This window comes from Sesamum indicum, linkage group LG13 (assembly GCF_026168435.1).
Source record: "Sesamum indicum cultivar Baizhima isolate 11 linkage group LG13, ASM2616843v1, whole genome shotgun sequence".
Classification (NCBI taxonomy): Eukaryota; Viridiplantae; Streptophyta; class Magnoliopsida; order Lamiales; family Pedaliaceae; genus Sesamum; species Sesamum indicum.
The window spans coordinates 10,696,755-10,720,722 of record NC_142669.1 but is presented as its reverse complement, the minus strand read 5'-3'; the positions used below and the strand labels follow the sequence as shown (position 1 = coordinate 10,720,722).

Below are 23,968 nucleotides of genomic sequence, written 5' to 3'. Positions count from 1 at the left end.
CAATCATGATATGAATTGTTGTTTCTGTAGGAGAGATCACCACGTCAATTACAAATAAAAATTACGATAAATATTTTGGTCATGGCTAAAGTTATAAAAAATATTTAATTAATTATAGTAAAAAGTTAAGTCTTTCGTGTTGATTTTGTTCGATTGGAGTCGATATTATTATTTTACCATGGGTTTTAAGGCTTATTTATTTACAAAAAAATTATAATTTTAGTCCTATATTTTACTATGCACTTTTATCTCGTACGAATTGAATTTAGTAATTTAGTCCTATAACTTTATAATTTTAACAATTTTAGTGTTTTCCTAACTAGTATGGCAGAAGAATTATATGCAACTTGTACACAACTCAATTAAATTACAATGTCCTCAAGTTTCATATGTAATTGACTGAAATTGTATTTTAAAATTTGCTATGGTGAGGATTTAATACCAAATTTTGACGAGTACTTAATTCTCTTGTATTCATATAAAATGTTGAAAGATTAATAGGACTTATCTTATTGGTTTATGAAATTTTTTTATAAAATGGGGTTTAATTATGAAGAATGTATTATAATTAGTGGTATTAAAGCGTAGTGTCGTAGGAGGATCTATAATGTATTACCCATTCAGAATATTATATAGGAAAAATTATTTGTTTAGTCCTTTAACTTCCTATAATTTGAAAAATTATATTTAGCATCCCTTATATTTGCTTTCGTCTAACAAATAAGTCATTGAGTTAATCAAAATTCACTAAATTTATTGATATTAATAGAAAAATTGAATGAAAATTGATATTTACCCTTAATTGACTTATTACTAATTTATTGTAGCTCAAACTATTTTTTCCAGAGTAAACTATCCTTATAATGGTGAAAATATACCTCCTTACATGTATTGATGCGTGAAGACGTATGAGGGTAATTTGATCATAAAAAATATTTATTTAACCTGCAATAAGTCAATAAATAAGTTAATTGTGGGTAAATATATAATTTTTTTTATTTTTTCGTTAATATCAACAAATTCAGTGAACTTTGACTAACGGAGGGACTTATTTGTTAAATATAAGCAAATATCAGGGATACTAAATATAATTTTTTAAATTATAAAGAATTTATATGTAATTATACTAAATTTTGAGAGAGTGGAGTGTAATTAACCCATAATTTAATTACATAGTGCAACATCTCTTTATATGTTTTGTTTTCTTTTGTTTAATAGGTCAACATTACAGGACGTTTTCACGCTTCGTAGTTTTATAAATAATTTCAAATTGCAATAATTTATTATTTTTCTTTTTTATATTTATCTTGTTTGAGTTGGTATAGACTATATATTTTTATTTTTACGTAAAAAATGAGCAAAAAAATTAATAAAATATCCTCTGTTTTTTAAAAAGATGAAGTAAACGTTTTAGATTATGATTGTGAAATGTAGAACATATATTGAAAATATATAGACTATATATTTTTTATTTTTATATATTGAAAATGTTTGCTTTTCTTGGTCAACAAGACTGGTTCAAACAATATAAATTAAATGCATAAAATCCACTTATATTTTTAAATTTTAACTAAAAACTTTTCTATGTTAAGAAAAAGATAAAAACACTCCATATTTTCTAAAATATTGCATACTCTCTCTTTCCGTTAGATAAGTTTAGCGGCGGTAATTTTTTGCTGAATTGTTAGTTATACTCTTCTAATAACAACTATTGATCTTCAAATGTATAAAATGAAGGTCCAAATTTTAAATAATTTTAAAAAAATTATTTATATATATTTATATATAATATATATATCTGTAGGGGTAATAGCCGCTGCCTACGTGGGCAGTGAAGCTACCGTCGCCCGTTCACAAAAGGGCAACGACGACATCGCCCCTGCAGAAGGGGGCGACCCCGCTGCTACCCCTTTTGGTAGGGGCAACCTTGTCCTCACTACCATCGCTCCCTTTTGGAATGGGTGGCAGCCAAATTCAAGACGAAAAATTTGGATTGGGACAACTGTCATCACCTAGGTCTAGGGCAACGTCGCCCCTATAGCCTAGACTTGGGTGACGGTGGTCGCCCAAAGAAGAAGGGTGGCCTCTATCAGACGTTGTCGCTGGCCACTATGAAGAAGATAGAAAAAAAAATTAAAATAAAGTAAAATTAATTTATTTTTTCTAAATTTTAAATATTAACTAATTTAAATATTTATTTTAAAAATTATTTATAATAAATAATATAACTTAAATTATTGGTATTTTGATATTTAATTAGTATATTTATAATAAATAAAATATATTTAAATTAATAATAATTTAATTGAGTTAATAATATATAATTATTATAAGTGACTTTTATATTGCATATAAATTTTTAGTTTGAAAAAGTGAATTTTACTATATTAAATTTAAATTGTGTTTTTTAAATTCAAAATTTTAAGTTTTAAAAAATTTATATACTTTTTAAGTGCTTTTATACTTAAATTAATATATTTCATAAATAAATATAATTTAGGGTAAATACTATATTTGGTCATTAAGTTTTCGTTTAGAATTACTTTAATCCCTCAAATTCATTTCTTGACTTTAGCATTTTTAAACTTTGCATTTTGTCTCAATTTGGTCCTTTTGACCATTTTTCAGCAAAAAATTACCCGAAATTTTTACTTTTTGGAGGGTACAAAATTTAATTATATCATATTAGTCCCTTAAGTTTGTAAATTTATCAAATTAATTTCTTTTTACAAGAAAAAATAAATTCTTTATATTATTTTATGCTGATATGTCGTACTTATCTTATGTGAATAATGAAAACTTTGAACTCTTGTGAATTAATAATAGTATATTGCTTAACTTAAAACAAATAGTCTCTTTTTTTTAGTAGTTAAAAAATACCAAAGTTGTGAATAAATTTCATAAACTTATCTAATATGAAAATATAATAAAAAAATTCTAAATTAGTAATTTTTCGTTTTAAGAGTTAAAGATAAGTATAAAAAAGTTAAATCTTAACCATATTTATTAAATGTTATGGTTTTCGAACAAAAAATTGGTAGAATATGCTTATAATATTCATTTTAAGAGGTTTTCTCCAAATATATAGTCACATTTTATAGAAAAGATCTATAAAAACTACTTAAAATGAATGTTATATATATTTTAAATCTACCAAATAATCTAATTAAAAGTACATTCCACCAACTTTTTCTTCAAAACCATAGTTATTAATATTTAATAACATTATTAAGATTTAATTTTATTAGACATAGATTAAAACACGGACTTAAAATTTTTTAATTATATTTTTAAATTAGATAAGTTTTATAAAATTTATTTATAATTTTGATTTTTTTGGCCACTTTGAAAGTGAAGAGAGACAGAGACTATTTTATTTTGAGTTAAGCAATATGATGATATTATATTCACAAGAGTTTAAAGTTTTTATTTTTCATACAAGATAATTATATCATTCACCATATAAAATATAAAAAAATGGTTTCCTTTATAAAAAAGGACTAATTTCATAATTTTATAAACTTAAGGACTAAAGTGATAAAATCAAATTTATTGATCATTTTACCCTCCAAAAAGTCAAACTTGAGCTGTATTTTTGCTGAAAAATGGTCAAAGGGAACAAAATGAGAAAAAAATTAAAGTTTAGGGATGTTAAAGTTAAAAAATAAACTTGAGGGATTAAAGTGATTTTAAACAAAAATTTAAATGATCAAATACAACATTTATCCTATGATTTATTATAATATATTTGGACTAAGTAAATAATTTAAATAAATCAAACATATGTAAATAAAATAATAATATAAATAAATTAATTTAAAATATATTTAAGTATGAGTAAAATGAACATCATACACTTAAAGTAACCTAAAAAAAAGGTTAAAAATGAAGCCCACTCGCACAATTGGCAAGTGTCAGACAGTCCCCGTTAGTTTTTATGGGAGAGGGTTTTTTTTTGCTGTATCTTATAAACCACAAGGGGCTTTTTGCCTATAAAATTAATATAGGGGGGTTTCTCTCTATTTCACCAAAACATGTGGTGGGTGTTATGCAATTTATCCTAAATTAAAGGGGAGAAATGCAAACAATTCCCTTGTGATATTGCAAATGAGCAAACTATCCCCTTATGAAAAAAATAATAATTTACCTCCTTATATTTTTAAAATACGGCAATTTACCTCATTTGTTTTTCAAAATAAAGCAATCTACCTCCTTAAACAGGAAGACAAATTACTTTATTTTAAAAAAATATAGAGAAATAAATTGCTATTATTTTTTCATAAGAGATAATTTGTTCATTTATAATATCACATAGAGATAAATTGTATTAAATCCTAAATTAAATATTCCAATGAAACTTTTAATCAAGTTTTGTTAGAATAAATGTTTTATATAATAGACAAATGTTTGGCTCCTCATCCAATAGTAATTTGGTTGAAATCAATATAATGTGATGTTTTTTATGTATAATTTTGTGGTATAATTACAAAAATTGACATGCCAATATCATAAGTTAAGTTAGGTATTCCGACAAGGAAAAAAGCCGGTCACGTGCATATTATATATAACTTTTTAGGTAAATTAGTACATTCAATCATTTTGTCTTTAATGTGAAATTTTTCTTTTTAAAAGATAAAATTATTAAATAGATTCTAACAGGATGACAAATGTAAACTATATACTTATAAAACTAATGTTGAAATAAATAACCAGCAAACTAATTGGTGGGCCTATCATCTATGGTAGAGGACAATCTTATTCAAAGCCAAGCAAAGTTCATTTAGCTTTATATGCATGTCACGGACAAAGCCCACAAACCGTCCATAATAAATGAAGTTGGGCCGCACATATGACGACGGCATAATCAATCGTCAAAACTGTTAAAATTAACTACTGATTAAAAGCTATAGCCGCAGCAAAGCCAAGTCGAATCCTATGAATTATTTTCTTAGTCTAGTTGTAGTGACCATCTTGGGAGGTTTGCGTTTGAGAATTAATTGACTAATTTAGCTAAATTAAATTGAAAGCAAGAATAAATAACTAGGATGCAATCAATAGAGAGGAATTCCAATTGAATGGAGTGTATCAGTCAATCATTAGTACAAATAATTAATTCACAACTAAGGATTTCACTTTGAGATGTATTAAGATAGTCGTAATAATTCTCATTTTTCTAATGTAATTAATTTGACACAAACATCTAACTCAAAACTTATTATGATATAGACTGGGCACAATAATATTCCACGTCAATTCGATAATAGCATTTGCATTTGAGAAACAGTTAAACCTGTATCGAATAATTGAGATAGCTACAATTATCTAACCTCGTTTTCTAGTCCTTACAAGCAAATCATGCATATTAATAATAATTATTTCATAAATGATCAAATCAAGACAAACAATACTCGATGAAATCAGATAAATCCAAAGACCTAATCAAGACAATTATATTCAATGTTCCTTGAATCAGAACTAGAAATCAGTTCTGCAATATACTTGTGGGAAAACAAATAATTCTATATGAAACATAGACTAGATAGAAAGAGAAGAAAAACAGACTAATCGTGCTGATGTCCTTCAACTCCTCACACGAACTCAGTTTCCCGCCGCCTCTAACTCCAATCTCAAGCCATTGGACGCCTTGCACCTTTCTTTTTGCGTTTTGTGTAGTGAAAGAAAATAAATCTCAACATAAAAACTATCCAAATAGCTTGCTTTCTTACCTATGGGTTTGAGCATTTAATACGGCGTGATTACACCCTATTGAGTGCTCAAACCTGTTTTTCCATTTTCTTCTCTTAAAAGACTTTCCAACTCAACTTGGGCCTTTTTGTATTTTCTTTTCTTCAAAACTTGTCATCATGGCTCCTTCATTCAGAACATGTATAATTCAAATATCTTTGCGATAAATCCTTTTTAAACACTCGAATTAAGCATGCGTATGAGTAACTAAATATCTCCTATCAAATTCCCCCACACCGACATCATGCTTGTCTTCAAGCATGTCTCGATCCAAAAGATAAGAATTATCCAAATATCCAATTTCCAAATTTTTCTTCATGTCAGTCAAGTATATCTCCTACACTAATATGTTTTAATAGTTCAGAAAGAGATAGAAATACTGAGAATAACCATTAACAGCACAAATTCCACACAAAGGTGTCACTATGGTCATCCGAAAAAGTGTTTAAGAAATTGGGTTGTACTCAAATCAAAATATAGAGTATCATTGCCCCAGACTTGCTTATGAATCAATTCTCCACCACTAATGAAATGCAAGTTAATGTACGAACAAAGGGTCTTTACATGGGTGTAATGGGCTTAGGACAAGGTATGGTAAAATGAACGGGTCGAATTATGGCTTATGAATTCAAAAGAATGATGTCAACCTAATTGTTTGTTTTTCCAACTCATTTCTCCTTCGACTCAATTCAAGTGCTTTAATTATTCAAACTCCTCAAATTTTTTTTCAGCTTTCCGTTTCATCATTTTTCTATCTCTTGTTTTTTTTTTTTTTCATTTCTTTCTTTCCATTTTTCTCTTTTTCCTCGAGGCTAGCAATGCGTCCCCTATATGAATAATTTCATTCACTCATATTTATATTAATTCACAAGCAACCAAGCTAATACAATCCCATTGAATGGGTTCACGAAAGGAATCAGTATGGCTTGGGAAAATAAAATCACATCGGAATGTAACAATTTAAATCGAATCAAAGGGGTTGATTCCCAGGTGTTTGATACTTAAAACATAAACAAAAAATAAAATACTCATGCTAGACACATTTTCAATGGCTTAGGTAAAATCGAAAATTACAAAATCTAACCACGAGATTTATACCGTTCCAATTTTATATTATGATCTGCCACATGTGTTTTTCTTCTCCAGATCACCATTCATGCATGAATCAAATGTAGAGCCCCTCTATGTTCGTCCACACCACATACTGAAAGCAGAATTCCCAACCCCCCAGCTAAGTGGTTTAAGATCTTGCAATAAGATCTAATTACGTTGGAAGAAATAGATCTGATAACACTATCAATTAGTAAATCAAATCTTACTTTGTTCTTAACTTGAAAAGAAGAACAAAGATGGAGAATAGAGAGAGTAGTGGTAGATAATTTTTGGAGAGAAACTAAGATAGGAGAAAAAGTTATTAATTTTCTTGAATTATCTCTAAGATAGAACGTATATTATCAAATTAATACACTCTTAGTGTGTACTAACTCTATGTGGCCTAGTGGGGCTCTTACAAGAGACCAGTGGACATCAATCGCTTTCTTGACTAAGTTTTTTAAGAACATCTTATAAGCTCCTAATTTTATAAGATGTTTTAAGAGCTTATAAGATGTTGGATCTTATTTTAAAAATAAGTTTCTAAAGTATTTGAATAAAATAAAATGTGAAATATCTTATAAAATGTTAGGGTGTTTGGCATAATAAGATTTTTTATTGATAAAATGACTAAAATGGTCATGATACTATTATGACGATTTTGAAACAATGCATATCTTCTTTTACATGAAGCACCCACGACATTCACAATTATACTAATCTAATTGAAAAAAGTCACAAAAAGTCAAAATATTATTGCAATAGAAAGAACCACTAATTGTACCTGGTGGGCAAACAATGGATATATAAAGCAAATGTATTTTCCTTCTGAGTTTGTGTTTTCAAACCATGAAATTGACCTCTTATATTTGAGGTTCCATTTTATCCTTGCCCTTTCAATCTAGAGCATTTTCTTTAAGCACACTCACAACACTATCAACCTTCATCCCGTATCAATTATGCGTCTCTGGAGGTAGCCGACTCATTATAACCATGAAAAATATAATCTTGTATTAATAAAAGTTTCGCAAAATATAAAGCAAAAACAACTCCATTGTGTTTGGATTTGTAATTTGGTGTTTTGGTTTTGTGTTTTGGAGATAGAGAGAGAAAAATAAAGATAAATAAGTATGTGTTTGAGATAGATGGTATGTTTGGATTTGTGTTTTGATATAATATAAAATAGTTTAAAATAAGTGGTGTATGTTTGATGTTGGGATATAGGAGACAAATTACTGTTTGATGTCAAATCATGTCTTTTTTGTATATATTTATTAATATAATTGTGTATGTATATAATAGTTTGTTTGTTAGTGAAATATAGTATATATATTTAAATTAAGTAATTATCTTTGTTAAATATTTTTTTGTAATATTTTAAATAATAATTACAAATTTAATGAATAATTTACTGCACTGTAATATTATCTCGAATTAGATCTTGTTACACCTACAATTTGGACTAACAAAAATATAATATATAAACATTTGAATAATAGATATTTGTTTTTAAGTACGTATTATTTGTATATTTTTCTCAATTTTCAAATTTCTCAAATATTTCACATAAGTATTAAAAATTTTGAGTTCGAAATATTAAAATAGTGTAAGTTCAAAAAATTTGAAATTAATATTTAGTAAATTGAAGTATAGTAATGTGATGAAAATACATTCGTTTGTTTTGTATTCGGATTGATTAATTATAATAGATAATTAAAGTAATAAAAAATATGAATTTCGTACATAGTACTGGTGTATTATCCGCAATATACAAAACTAAGTAATTTCTTGAGGTAGAAAATTTTAATATATTTTTAGTCAGTATCACTGATAGTAAATATTTTTAATATCAATATTTTTGTAAGTTAAAAATTATTTTTATGTATAATTGTTGCTTAGATTTAACATATAGCATATATATTAAATAATATATAATATACATTATATAGATAATTTAAAAAAATTCACTATATCTCATCTGTTTTGGTGTGGAGTTTATTACTTTATATTAAATAATAATTAAAAATTAAATAAATAATTACATGCACTACAGTATTATGTTGAAAATCATTTCATCCGCCTTTATATTCGCGGTGAAAATATTTAATTGATAAATCAAATAATAAGTACTTGCATTACGCATGCAGTAATTATACAGTGTCCACACGGTTCAAATTTTGAAAAAAAAAAATCGTTCAAATAGAAAACTATATTGATTCCAAAATATGTAAATAATCAAAGTTTAATCCACAAGCATTGATTAGTCAAAAGCAGAACAATTAAAATTATTTTTAATCATGACATACAAGGCTGTCAATTTTTGGGGAATGATGAAAATGTAATTACACAACTGCACGATATATAAGAAACTAATGCATTTGACACACACAAACTACTCGATTAGTTGTTTTCTTTTTAATGATTAAATCAATATTCGACTTGAAAGTTTCCCTGTCGGCAGTGTATGCCTAAGGACCGTCACGACGGTGTGGTGGTAGTCCTCGTGGTCGCGGTGAGCGCGCTGTGCTGTCTCCCTCACTGTACGTCTGGGCACCCCGATCAGACTGCACACCAATCCGACGAATGTAGTCAGTCCACGATCCAATCCCCCCCACTTCTGAGCCCATGTCGATACTGCGTCGTGCAGCTACTGAGGTACTGCGTGCTAGAATCGGGCCACCATCTCCACGAGCTACATGGTCCACTGCATCCCAACTGGCGACGTGCGTATGTGACTGTAACGATGGGGCAGTAGAATCCGATACAACAATAGGTGCATCCACGCTACCTCTCACCGGATTACGCACGATGTTACCACTTTCGTTATTTCCTGCTTCGCTTTGTGCCTCAATAGGAACACCTGGCAACAGGATGGGCCCCCACACCTCTAACATGCTGGGATAATGTGGCTCTGGGTACTCATAGTACCGTCTAGCAAATGAAAAACGCTGTAAAAAGGGTCCAATTATAAATTTGTTAGCGTTGGAAATTACAATAGTATTTTCAAACGATACAGGTTAAGTAGCTATAATCATATTGGAACTAAAATGACGTACCCGTAATGCACGTGGTTGTAGCTCTACTGGAAACACCATAGTAAATGTTTCTATATCATAATAAATCCCTGGTAGTTGAGTGATGCCGTGGAACTGTTGAAATCGATTTTTAAACTCGTAGAATTTATCACGGACTTGGTCTCGGGTATAAGGATATCCAAAATGTCTACGTAATGCGCGTGCCCAGTAACTCATCTGCGCCTCCGCAAGTGCATCGTCTCTCATAGGCGCCCGAGTGTTGTCGTCAAGTATCATCCACATGAAGCGCTGCTCAATATTTAAACTCCAGTGGTCGTCCTGTGGAAATCCAGCACTCTCCAGATATCTGCGGTATGCCATGGCTGCAAAGAATTACGGTCAGCAAAATAATTATTGTGCAAATTCGCAGCACGTGTGCAGTTGATAAATGTACAAAACTGTCAATTTGTTTAAAACTACTATCTAAACAGTTTCACAAATGTGAACAATCAAGCACATCTATAATTTTTCATGCAAATAATACTAAATGATATTATAGCGTAACACAAACAAGACAAAGTTACAATAGGAAAGTAGTTTGAATAGTTCACATATGAATCAACACTGTCCACTACGTTCATTGCTAGTTTCGATGGTTGGCTGCCCACATTTGCATCGCTATGCTATCTCGAAGGTTGCGCTGGGCTTCTATCTCGTAAGTGGTTGGATGTCCCCTATGGTAGAATGAATCCATGTCAGTCTGAATATCTTCATCTGGTTCGTTGAATATGATGTCATCGTTGCTGAACTTACGGATGAAGTTATGAAGGGCGCAACAGGCAATAACTATATCGACCTGGTGGTTCTGAAGGTAGCTCGGCATCCCCCACTGTAGTATTGGAAAACGTTTTTTCAGTACACCGAAGCATCGTTCAATTACGTTTCTCAACCTTGAATGTGCATGGTTAAACATGTCCTGTGGGGTATGATATCGACGACCTTGTCCCCTCCACTCAGGTAGGTGATACCTTGTTCCTCGATAAGGAGCCAGGAAACATTGGTAGTTTGCGAAACCCGCGTCTACCAAATAATACTTACCTGCATTGTCACAAGGTATCATCATAAAGAGAACCGCTAGTGCCACGTAATTGGTCCTTAAACTAGAGGTTGGTGGAATCTAATTTATATATTACAATGCTCACCGATTGGAGGGAAAGGAAAATTTCGATCCTGTGAAACTGCATGGTCCAGGACACGGGCATCGGCCGCACTTCCTTCCCACCCAGCATGCACATAAGTGAAATTCATGTCGAAATCACATATTGCTAGTACATTCTGTGCTAGGCGGCCTTTCCGCGACCTGTATCGATTTTGGTCAACTTGGGGGACCCATGCAGGTACCAACGTTCCGTCCATCGCTCCAACGCAATCCTACAAGAATTTCAACAATTATGTATAGCTGCATGCATGAAATATTACGATAATGATAGATGTGGTACGTACCTTGAAGTATGGGTAGAATTCTAGGTTATTTGCCACTCTCGGATGTGTGTTTGTAAAATTCGGATGTGTTATTAGTTCTGGCGCCATAGCGCACAAGGCAGAAAGCACTCGGTGGAATCTACGATTAATAGTCTCCAATGAGTGTTGAAATCGCTCCATATTGTCGCGGTGCCTTTTATGCATGCCGACCGTTTGCATGAAAAGTGCAACCTCCTCAATTGAGGTAACTCTGGACGTCTGACCATGAGGCAATAAACCTCTACTAGTCAATGCATCAACCAAAGCATAAAAGCATGGCTTGGTCATGCGAATGTTGTCAAAAAACCTTCCCTGGTGTGGGGTCGTCATAATCTCCGCAACCCATCCTGCTCCTTGTAGTGAAGATGTGTTACGTGGCACATTTTCCCTAAATAACTCTGGGCATATTAAATCTCTGAATGCGTAAAATTCCTCTGGAACATCAGATTCGTTACTTCCTGGAGTCCCTGGGGTCCCCGGACTCTCGCTTGCGGAGTTCGAATCTAGACCTCCACCAACTCCCGAGCTTGCCATATATCCGATTGTTGATGTATTGCTAAACATAAACAAGATAAATTAGTGTGTAAGTTACATGCATTAGATGTCTGTTGGCTGGGGACATGAAAATACTTAACGAGCATGGGTACTTGGATTGAGTGCAATATGATTAAATCGGTAATACATACATGCACGAATAGACATAATAAAATCAGTAACATTCCAATTTTCTAACAATCAAGCAATACAGTCACTTGCCCAAAGAGTACAACCATCGGAGTTTATTCTCGTCATTAAGACGTAAGAAGATCGTGCGCGTGCTGTGACTGTGAAAACGCTCCAATGCGGTGGTGAAGATGATATCTGGCAAATCATTAAACTTTGTCAACTCGTCTACGCACCGCTCAATTGATTCAGTAGCTTTGGGCCCGGTTCGGTCAATCTTCCCTTGAAGTGATTCATTCAACTTATCCATCGTCTCACACTTCTTAGCTTGCAACTCACTAGCTACTCGTCGGAATCGACGCCCGCTGCCAGATGGACCAGCGGAAGCATGCGATGGTCCCGGGGAAGAAAAGTATTCGTCTGGGGACGTCATGGGAACAGATTGAGAGAATGCTGTATCTTCGTACTCATCTCGTGAACGACGGCTGCCCGAATGTGTGCCATCCATCTGTTCATCGTCTATGTGGTTGGTGCTGTGGATTGTCCGACGTTGTTGTGATGACGAACGCGCGAGCCCACCAGTTGCGGTGTTTCGTGAGAACATTTCAGTACATAGGTCAAAGCGTTGAAGCCCATGCTCAACTATTTTTTTATATTCAGGATTTTCCTGCATTTATTTATAGTGTCAAGATATGTAATTAGTTTGCATATCTGTAAGGACACTGCAATCAAGAAGGCAGCAGGAGTAGATTTTTACCCGATACAGCTCCTCCAAGCGTCCTGCATCGTCTGTTATGGTATTCCTTTCTGAATCCCATCCCCACCCAGTCCCCCTATTCAATATTTCGTTTAACAAACGCCAAGCACGACGTAGCCTGTTAAGTTTGCCCTTAAGCTGTACCGTCGTAAGAAGACAACCCTGACTCATAACCGAGTTCATTCGCTCAGTTACACGAGCCCAGACTGACGGTGGAAATGTGGATGATTGGAGTCGGTGTGTGATGAACTCCTCATGCATTATCTCAATGAACACGCGTTCCATTTCCGTGGTCCACAATACTTTATCGTATCGAGATGAGTGGGAGGAACCAGCGTCATTTGGGTGTTGCATCTTTGTGGGTTGTCTTATATATCAAAGTTTCGTAACAATTAATTACAATCGTTTACATATTTTTAAGAAAAAATACTGCCGCACATCACAGAAGGTTGGAATTATAAACAAACAATAATCATCTCGCTAATGAGTTACTAGAACATAAAACCATATGGTACCACGAGATGATTGCTTGAATTTTTTCAAATAATAATCTGGTTAACACCATTATAAAAGATGAAATTATTTTTAGTTTTTCCATGTAGTAGTTCAGTAATGTTTTTTGGGGAATGAATGAAAACAAACTTCATTTGTCAATAATTGATAATTGAATCATTATTTATGCGAGTGTTACAATAATTCTGTATTCATTTTCTTGATAAATTTGATAATAATTATACTGAAACATGCATTAAATCATTTATAATTATTTATACTGATTATTTAAATGGTCAGATTCGTTAATTGAATTTTTTTATTTTATTTAATATCTATATATATAATATAATTTGTATAATAAAAAATAATAATATATGGAAGACTTAAAAATAAAAATTCAATGAGATGAAAGTGAAGCAAAGTGCGACAAGCCATCTGAATTTCAACACAAATTATCGTTTATTACTCAACTTGCTCTCATTTTTTATTTTCTATGAGAAGTTTCGTTGGGCTAAGGATGCTATAAGCTATAACCTCGTCAAAGTCAAACAGCAACGTTTAGCTCTAATGATACCATATTCATTGATTTGGTTTAGCTCTAGTTTCTTATGTATTCCATTAATATTTTTCCAAAAAAAATTATAATTACTTACAACATCAGCACTATGATCCCCACATTGTTTCCCAAAATGCACGCTAAATTGCATAAAAGCACGCACCATCATTTTTTACCCTTTTCCAGAGTATGGATCCAATTAAAGCCGAACCAAACTGATAAGCATTTCCAAAAAAAAATCCAATTTTCACCTAAACCACTGAATTAAAGTAGTGTCTAGACAACATTGCTCAAACCTCACTGCAACACAACCATCAAACCAAATGAAAAAGAAGTTTGCTGTTTTAAGTACCAAAAGAAAATTTGACAAAAATATAATTCATCAAGAATTCCCTTTTTGAACAAGGCGTCAAGTAACTAAGACCACAAAACACTATCATCCATACAAATCTACAACAAATCCAGAAGCAGCAAACACTACAGTCAACACACACCATTGTTAAAATCCACTTCCCTACAGTTAAATCTCCTTATAAAACCATTTCAATCAAATAAAAGAAACTTTTCCAGAACAAACCTCTACTATCATAAATTCTACTCTTTATGTAGTTAGACAAATACAAGAAGTATGAGCAAAAACCTCAAAGTGGCACAAACCGAACTCAAACTGATAAGCATTTCCAAGAAAATCCCTTAATTTTCATCGAAACCGCTGAATTAAAGTAGTGTCTAGACAACATTGCTCAAACCTCATTGCAACACCACCATCAAACCAAAGGAAGAAGAAGTTTGCTGTTTTAAGCACCAAAAGCTTGCATTTGACAAAAATATAATCCACAAGAATTCCATTTTTAAACAAGGCGTCCAGTAACTAAGACCACAAAACACCATCATCTATACAAATCTACAACAAATCAAGTAGCAGCAAACACTGCAGTCAACACACGCCATTGTTAACATCCACATCCCTACAGTTAAATCTCCTTATAAAACCATTTCAATCAAATAAAAGAAACTTTTCCAGAACAAGATTGAACCATTAAATATGTTCAACACCTACAAAATTGAAAGTAACATAACATAGAAAGCAACTTAACCAAGTGATAACTGCATTAACAAACATAAATCATCACTACAGATCTCAAACATCAGATTATTACGAAGCGAATAACAACACATCATTGAATACAAATATAGGCATTCAGTTTTACTCACCGGAAAAAGGTAGCGAGATTTCGCTTTTACTGGCAGCTTCAAAAACTGAGTAAAATGAGATCTGAATTAACAATGAAAGCTTCAATGTGGTGTTTTTATCGCACTATATATTGTATATATAGACATACACCTCGCTGTGCAGATTATTGTAGATGCATTATTGAATCACTATTTAATGTATGAATCAACAGGAACAGCAGGAAAAGGTGAAAATCTGACAACAATTTAAAGAAATAAAGCACTGTGCACATGTGAAATATCATATCACCGCAGACAATAATTTAAGGCAAATACTGTTGAACCGACAAACTTTTCAGTATGTATACATCCACACCCAACTCTGAAGACAACAGAAAATTCAGAAATCAGAATTTGAATGGAAGAAATCGTGCAATTAAAGTAAAAAAACAAGAAATTGTCGGCACTCGCCGTGGCTAATTCATGTGGCACTCGCCGTGGCTATTCAAGTAAACCTCGGTGAGGGCGCGATCTTCGTCGGCGGGGCCAACGGAGAAGGAACGGTGGAAGTGGGTGGGGGGTGGGGGAGGGGGGGCGAGGACATTGTAGGGGAAGAGACCTTGATGGAAGGGCCCATGCGTGGGGTGACATCGTCGTCGTCTTCTTCTTCGGGTTCTTGGTGTTCGTCTTCAGAGGGAACTTGAGCAGATTGTGAAGCGCCCATGGGTTAATAGTTAATATTGAAGAAGGTCTATATATGTATGGAGATTAGTTATTGGGGAATTGATGGAATGATTGTTTGTTTATACATTTGAATTTGATGATGGAGAATTGAGTTAGAATTTGATGGACCTGGGGGAGTAGAGCAGAGTACCCAAGGAGGAAAGGTTGAAGACGATAACCTTGAAGACAATGACTGCAATTTTCAGATTAAAAAACCCTTTTACATATTAAAAAACATGGGCTAGACCTATAAAAAAAAAAAAAAAACAAAATAGGGTAGTAGCCCAATTTTTGTTTTACACCTAGTGAAGGTGTAAAAAGGAAAACCAAACATTGCTTTGTTTTTGGCCCATCTCGGGAATGGGCCAAAATTGGAATCCAAACACAGCCCTCGAGTTTGATAGGCTTCCTTCGTCTTTTGATCTTGAGATAAAAAGACATGAGATACACTCTGTCTTTAGTTCATAAAATCCTCTACTTGAAGTCTCGCCACAATTGTAAACACTACCAATCCTGCCCGCATGCTTTTCGAAGGTGTTGGTTACCATTTTCTAATGGCTAAATTCAATTTTTGAAAAGACATCACCCTCATATTTTGCACAGTTTTGAATCCTTTAAAAAGATAATATAATACAAATAAAATATTGTATCTTTTACCACACTATATATACACTGACCAATTATCGTTGTTGAACCACACAATTTCGAAATCCTTCATTCATTTCCATATTGGTTTTTAGGAAAATTTTGTTTAATTCGTCGACACGTACTTTTTAACAAATATTTCATTCTAACTCTATCTTTCACTACAACATCAATCTCATTAATTGATTTTCGAAGACAAGAATCATCAAAAGTATCATCTGAAATCAAACTCAAATGAGTTGTTTTTGGGCAATAGAGCTTTGAAGGATGACATTTCCATTACTTTCAATGATGTAAATTTAGTATCTTGATAAAGCTTCTCAGCATCAAATTAATCATTTAAATCTTTACTTAACAAGAACAAAATAAAAGTACCTATAACTACTGCAAAGAAGTGAGGCCCATATTTGTATTGGGCCTGCATGTCCACTGGGCTTAATTTACCTGAAACCAAAAAGGGTTTATTGGGGCAACTTGTGACAAGCCCGAATTGGAGGTGGAAATCTATGGAGGGCAAGGGCGCCATGCGAACTCCCTCTCAATCTCTGTCTCAATCTAAACCTTTTCCCCCAGTTTTGATTTGTAGATAAAATAGAAGTGATTGTAGTACTAAATAAGAACAAGATTCATCGCTCCTGGTTCCCTTTTTTCTAGATTTCTTCTTGATTTAGGTTAAGGTTTCCCCAATACACAAGAGTGCAGAGATTTGTAATACTAGTGGGAATCGTCGGTTGGATTAAGAAGCGTTGTGGGAGTGCGGAGGGATTGCAATTGATAGTGGGAAATAAAGGAAAGAGATGAAGCTGACTCCGAATTCTGATTTTTGCCCTGGTTGCAGCTTCAGTTTCTTCTTAATCTTCTGAGACATCATTTCGTTTCATGGCCGCCAATTCTCAATCCCAGCATCGATGCGTTTTTGGTTAGTAAATTTTTGTCTTGCTGTCTCTATTACTCTTACATATAAACCGTGACTTCGTCGGATTGACCGTTTTCAGAATGTGTGATGCTATAATTTTGGTTTTTTTGATTCAGCCGCAACCGTTAGTTCTGAGGGGAATAAGTTGCTTGAATTTGTACCTCATATTTGGTTCTCAAGAATGGGGGATTTCTTTTCTCTGCCGTAGGACTATGCTTGTGTTGTTGATACTTACAGGGTTGAAATCTAGGCTTTTAACTGATGAAAAATGGTTTCTGTATATAGTTGGGAATATACCTTATGATGCTACTGAAGAGCAGCTTATTCAAATATGTGAGGAGGTCGGCCCTGTTGTTTCCTTCAGGTGAGTTCACTTCGAACCCGGGGAACTCCTGGCTCTCTTCTTTTTCTTCTTTCCTCTATCCTTGTTTTTCAGGATTGAGAGTTCAATCGAATTATAGCTGCACCAAAAAGTAGTACTAACCAGATTTTAGATTGGTTGCAATTTGTAGGCAGAATTGACTGGATATTGCATCAAGTCGATTTGTGTAGTTACCGATGGACTCAAGACATTTCTATTTTTTATATTTTGAGTTTCAATAAATAGAAAAGAAGGAATAAAAAGTATAGTTCTTATTTGATGGCAATATTTTATGATTCTGGTTACCAAATGCTAAAATTTCATAGGGCTGTTAGCTGAATTAAATTATAAGTAGGAAGCGAGCAATCTTGAGATGATTTACTTGGTAGAATTGTACTGAGATTTAGTGCTGTCGGAATGAGACTTAAGGTTTTCATAAAGCAGATATTTTAAATAGAAGAAGGGATCTTTCTTCAGCGAGCTGAATAGTTCTAGAAGAAAACACAGGAGGCGAGCATCTTCAATGGCTTGCACGCCAATTAATAGCTTGCAGATGCATTACCTAATTATGGTACACAGAGTTCATATAGCTTGATTAGCTAGTCTATTGGTATAACGAGGATGGCCTTTCTAAATAACATTGATAAGAAACATTTCTAGCCCTGCTGACGCACCATTATAAAAAGTTTGCAAATTGCTTTTTCCTGCTGTCACAGCCCTTAACTTACAATATGGATAATTTAATTCTTTGTGTAAAAAGATTCTGCTTCTGATTGATTTTCAAACACCTTTCCAAGAACTATTGTTGGGAACTAAAAAGGATATTGATATTTTTAATTCCGGTATCATTTCTTAAGGTAAATGTTCCATTTGTCGAATTATTATTGCCATTAATTAAAGGCATACATGAGTTATCCTGTTTTTCGCTACTTCAGATTAGTTATTGATAGAGAAACTGGGAAACCAAAGGGTTATGGGTTCTGTGAGTACAAGGATGAAGAGACAGCTCTAAGTGCTCGTCGTAATCTTCAGGGCTATGAGATAAATGGACGGCAGCTGAGAGTTGACTTTGCTGAGAATGACAAGAATGCTGACAGGAACCGTGAACAGGTAAGTCATTTATTAGTCTGGCTCGTTTATGTGAGTGCATGAACATAATCATGTTTTTATATGTTTCTTAGTCAATTCAGTATTTTGGTTGAAACATATTGAGTGCCAACATCTTAAACTTCTTGACAATGGTGTTTTCTTGTAGGGGCGTGGTGGCCCTGGTGTTTTTCCAAATGCTGGTAATGAAATATTTGAATTTTCTGATTTTGCATCAATTCTGCCTGAAAAGATAGAAAGTTAGGAAGTCATTAATATCTTAAAATTCAATTTCTGCTGTACCCTTTTCATTCAATTTATAGTGTTCAGTGCGCATTTACAATGATATATTGCAGATGCTTCAAGACAATTTGGGGGTCAAGCACTCCTTGGACATCCCAGTCTTCACCAGCCAATAGGTGATTCAGTTGCTATGGCAGCTGCAACTGTCATGGCTGGAGCACTTGGATCTGCTCAGACTGCTAGCACATCAGGTCAGATAGGATTGCAAAGGCAATCCTTGTTGGGCACTGATCCTCTGACTCGTCATTTGGCCAAAATGTCAAGGAGTCAGCTGATGGAAATTGTGTCTGAAATCAAGGTAGGCCTCTGATCGTGATTAAGATTAGACTATCAGATACCTCAGATTTAACCGGATAAATTGCTGAACTTGGTACAAGGTGCTTTAGGTTTTTAAAGAAAGGTAAACAAAACAAATCCTAGGTGAAAATGAAGGTATTAATTTACATCCATATAAACAGAAAGACGCTACAGCAAGTATGACAAATGACTCTGAGAAGTAGATGACAGACCACACATTATTTCATGGGGTCTATCTCAGTTTTATGGATTACTGATATGGTGCAACTGTATACATTGACAGACAGTGGCTACACAAAATAAAGAACAAGCTCGACAGCTCTTACTAGCCATCCCAACCTTGCCAAAAGCTCTTTTTCAGGTTTTTCTCAGCTTCTTTTTTATATGTTATAGGCTTCTTACTGCCGTTATCTTGTATTAAGCAGTTGTAAGTTTAATATCATATTCTAGAGAGTTGGATGCTTATTCTGATCTGTTAGGATTATATGAAATGATATTTATCGTATAGTCCATTCTTCATTTGGATTCTACATGCAACATTCTATGTAAATTTACTACTTATTTGATTTTGATGCAGGCCCAGATTATGCTAGGGATGGTGCCCCAACAAATGGTTTGTTCTATTCATTCAGAGTTTTTTCTCCTTCATCCATATGTTTTCTGTAACAAGCTATTAGAGGTTAAGGTAGTGCATTTTATTCTTTGAACTATGCAGTTGCAGCAGATGCCAAATATTCGGCAAGCTTCTACACAACCAGTGCAGTCATTGGTGCAAAGTGCTCAAAATCTTCCTGGCCTGCCTCCACTTCCACAGAACAAAATGCAACTGGGTGTGCTCCCTTATGCACATGAAAGTCGAGTTTCCACTGGTGTACCAAAACAATATGCTGCAGTTCAGCAAATTCCTACACAATCTCAAATTCAACGTCCACAACTAATGCAAAACCAAGTCCTACAGCAAGGTCAACTACTTGCGCAATCTGGAGTCTCATCTCTTCCCTCTATTCACCACCAATCATTTGGTGGTCTGTCAGTTGGACCACAAACCCCACAATCTTCCTCTTCTTTTGACCAAATGCAACATCCTTTGTCACAAAATGTAGGCTCAGTTCCACCTACTAATCCAGGTTATAATTATCAGCCAATGTCTCAGAACACCGGCACACATCCTTCTGTGCTTGTACGCCCACAATTTTCAGCTGCAGGCTTTCAGGTGCCAAACTTGAAAACTAACTTTTGGAGTTGATAGATTCAATTTGGGATAAAAATTGGTGGATGTAGCTAGATTATTGGGTAGATGTTATAGACTATAGATTAGTTGATTCAGATAGAAAATAGGGTATGTTTTATATAATGAAATACCTTTGTCAAACTTTTGCCTATACATTTCGCTGGAATACTTAAATATAGACTATAGCAACTATTATTGGTGTATGCTAAATGCAAATGTGTCAAATAGTTGTCTGATTTGGACTTTTGGACAACATAAACATGATTTTGTGCCTTTCTACTTTTTGCTAACAGCCTAGCTCCTCAACATCCCCTGCTGTTCTGGAGGATATGGATCTGAAAGTGCATTCATTAAGTCTCCCTGGAAAAACAAGAATGGTTAGCAACAGCACGGACCTAGTGGACAGAGCGTCAAAAATGGTGAAATTGAATGAGGGAAGGGCTACCCCTTCTTCACAGGCTGTAAATATAGCCACTCTGTCTGCACCATTCCCAACTTCAAACATTCCAGGAAGACAAGCTCCCAGAGTAGACGAAACTCGAAACTCTGAGAAACAAGCTTCTCAGGTATTTAATCTCACAATTGTTCTCATACATTGGTAATAGTTCTAATGTTCTAACATTTTATATTTTGTCTCTTCATCTAAGACATGTATGAATCCAATGGTTAAATTATTCAAATTGCCTAGATATTGATAAAGTCTCTAGATCAATGAAAAAGGAGTTTTGCTTTAGCTGATATTCTTTTCTCATCCATGGAATTACTGTTAGTTGCTTAATATTTATCAAATCAAAGTACAACTTGGAGTTGCTTACTTATTTTATGGATTTTATCTTAAGCCTTTGCATGATTACACACTTGCAGCTGACAATAATGGCATATCATTGATCACATACTTGGACTCAGGCATTGTTTAATCTGGTTGGAAATTTATCTTCTCCATGTTGATGCTTTCATTTCAAATAATATCTATTGAACATCAAGAAGTTGTAGGATATCTTTTCATATAGTAATTTAAACACTTTGCATAAATCTGAAACAAAAATGAGACTTGCACGTTTCTGGGATGAATCAATGTGCATGCATTAAGAAGGAAAATGCTTTTGGATGAAGATTATGATTTGATTTAAGAGTTTTTCAATATCTTGAAAAAATAATTGAATTTTATAGAAGACTCGATTTATGGAATTCTTGTCTCTTTTGTTTAATAATTATATTTCCAATGATAATATATTGGGTGTTTTGGTGGGAACGTGATTAATGCCTCAAGTAGCACAATTACCTGATTCTTTCTCATTCTGGCATGCTATGACTTACTTTTTACTGTTAGATCATTAAAGATAAAAACATGAACATGCACGTTGTTTTGATGTATTTTTTAATTTCTCTAGCTACCTACATTGTAGTCAGATTAAATTCGTTTTTTAGTCTAAATGTAACATATTTCAAGATGGGTTATAAGGATCCATTGTTTGGCTCTTTGTTCTTCATTAGCATGGCTTTCCTAGTCAGGTGGTAAAAGAATCTCTCTCTCTCTCTCTCTCTCTCTCCCTCTCTCCCCCTCTCTCTCTCTTTCATACACACACACATATATATGTATATATTTATGTTAGCTAGAAAATGTTCATACAGTTATTTCTCTTTGGGAGTAAGTTCTTAAAATCTACAGTAGAAATATTTGATATAATTTTTTCATTTGTTGACAGATGCAACTTCCGCCAGATGTAGATTCTACACTGCTTCAGCAAGTGCTGAATCTGACACCAGAGCAGCTAAGTTCCCTGCCACCGGACCAGCAGCAGCAAGTGATTCAACTTCAGCAGATGCTCCGGCAGGCAACCTAGTTTCATGTATTACAGTATTAGTTCCCCTACCCAACCAAAAGGTTTATTTCTCCTCTCTAGTATGTTGAGGATGAAAACGGGCAATTTTTTACTGAATCAATTTTACATTGTAAAGTGATTATTAGGTCTAGATGCACGGGAGTCGTGGCATTCATGTAACACTACAAACTTCTTGTTACGATTGAGATGAACAGAACATGTAAAGGAATAGAAATTTTGGCTTTCCTCTTCATCTTTTGCTTTGTTTAATCATAAGCTCTTAATAGTATTTCTCGAGTTCGCTTATGTCGTTGTTTTTGTACTGTTTGTCGCCAATGTTTTTGGCCGCATGCCTTAGATTGTTGTTATGATTGAAGCTTATTTAAGGCTACCTTTGTATTAATATATTTGAGTTTAAGCAGAGAATTTAGATGAAAGACTCCAATTTGAAATTTGGTACCACTGTTCTTACTGCTACTAGTTTTCCGCCTGTGTGTGGCTTGGTTTGTCCACAACCAGTCAGCCTTTGGCTCTCACTTTCAAGCGTTTGTGTTTGATTTTGTTCTGAATAAGATTTTCAAACCAACATCACGCACAATGTATAGATTATCAACACAATATAATCAACGTACAAAATTACAGGAATCAACCCGACTTTGCCTTATTCACTAAGCAAGGATACAAGAAAATACGGCTTGTACACAATATACAGTATGCAACTCTACAGGCAGAAAGATGCAAAAGTTGAACTCAACAATCCTCAACTGTTGGGCCAATTAGATCATAGGAATTTGCCAGCTACGTGTTGCACGCCATTTGGTCGGCGATTGTCAAGAGTAGACGGCGCCAACCGCCTTCCCCAAGTAGAGGTGGCAGACGAATCGAGAACTTTGTGGGTCGGCTCAATTTTGAGCTCGAATGGAGCCAGCTCTAAATTCATCAATCTGAATGTAGTCTAATGTTCAACAAAAATAATTCAAATTTATAATTAAAATATCCGAAATCCTTTAACTTTAAAATTATCTAAAAAATATTCAAAAGATTTTTCACTAAGGATTTTTAACCCATTATTCCAACTACGACGTAAAAGATTTTTTAGAAGTTCGTACATTTTATAATATTTTTTCAAAATTATTAAATATTAAATATTTCATTTTAAAAATAAAGTATTAAGATATTTAAATAAAATAAGATATAGAATTTATAAAATGTTAACTGAAAATTTTAAATTGATATAAAATTTGAAGGAGTTTATTATAATTTTAAAAATAACGTAAAAAGTTTTTACTTTTCTAAGAAAAATTAAATATTCAACTTTTTGTTAATAAATTTCATTCATTCATATATTTAAATTTTTCCCACACATTATATAACATCTTATTTATACTATTATAAAACGAAGATGGTTTACTGACTCAAAATGGTACTTTTGATACCACTATACCAAATTATTTTAATATTAAAATACTTTTCAATTCATGTTAAATTAACTATTCAGTCAAGTTTTCTTTTAGAAAATTAATTATCTGCAAATACATGTGCTCAAAAATTGGTTTACTCTTATTTT

The 23,968-nt window shown here is 33.4% G+C and overlaps 2 protein-coding genes across 2 annotated transcripts; one reads left to right on the top strand and one right to left on the bottom strand.

Annotated features, from left to right (window-relative positions):
* Positions 1-12,120: 12,120 nt before the first annotated feature.
* LOC105177073 (uncharacterized) lies at positions 12,121-13,077 on the bottom strand. Its single transcript, XM_011100095.2, has 2 exons — positions 12,793-13,077; positions 12,121-12,702 (listed from the first exon to the last, which is right to left on the bottom strand). Exons 1-2 carry the CDS (start codon positions 13,075-13,077, stop codon positions 12,121-12,123), a joined length of 867 nt encoding a protein of 288 aa, XP_011098397.2.
* A 3,781-nt stretch (positions 13,078-16,858) lies between these two features.
* On the top strand, positions 16,859-22,654 carry CSTF64 (cleavage stimulating factor 64). Its single transcript, XM_011099828.3, has 10 exons — positions 16,859-17,303; positions 17,586-17,664; positions 18,597-18,771; positions 18,917-18,950; positions 19,104-19,348; positions 19,631-19,708; positions 19,925-19,960; positions 20,063-20,560; positions 20,872-21,144; positions 22,285-22,654. Exons 1-10 carry the CDS (start codon positions 17,264-17,266, stop codon positions 22,420-22,422), a joined length of 1,596 nt encoding a protein of 531 aa, XP_011098130.1. The 5' UTR covers positions 16,859-17,263; the 3' UTR covers positions 22,423-22,654.
* Positions 22,655-23,968: the final 1,314 nt, after the last annotated feature.

Excerpts from the sequence above, each read along its gene's own strand:
- CSTF64 (XM_011099828.3), top strand. The coding sequence starts at position 17,264 with ATGGCCGCCAATTCTCAATCCCAGCATCGATGCGTTTTTG. Across the intron at positions 18,772-18,916 it reads CTGACAGGAACCGTGAACAG|GGGCGTGGTGGCCCTGGTGT; the intron begins GTAAGTCATTTA and ends GTTTTCTTGTAG. Across the intron at positions 19,349-19,630 it reads AAATTGTGTCTGAAATCAAG|ACAGTGGCTACACAAAATAA; the intron begins GTAGGCCTCTGA and ends ATACATTGACAG.
- LOC105177073 (XM_011100095.2), bottom strand. The coding sequence starts at position 13,077 with ATGGAACGCGTGTTCATTGAGATAATGCATGAGGAGTTCATCACACAC. Across the intron at positions 12,703-12,792 it reads GCTTGGAGGAGCTGTATCGG|GAAAATCCTGAATATAAAAA; the intron begins GTAAAAATCTAC and ends AAATAAATGCAG.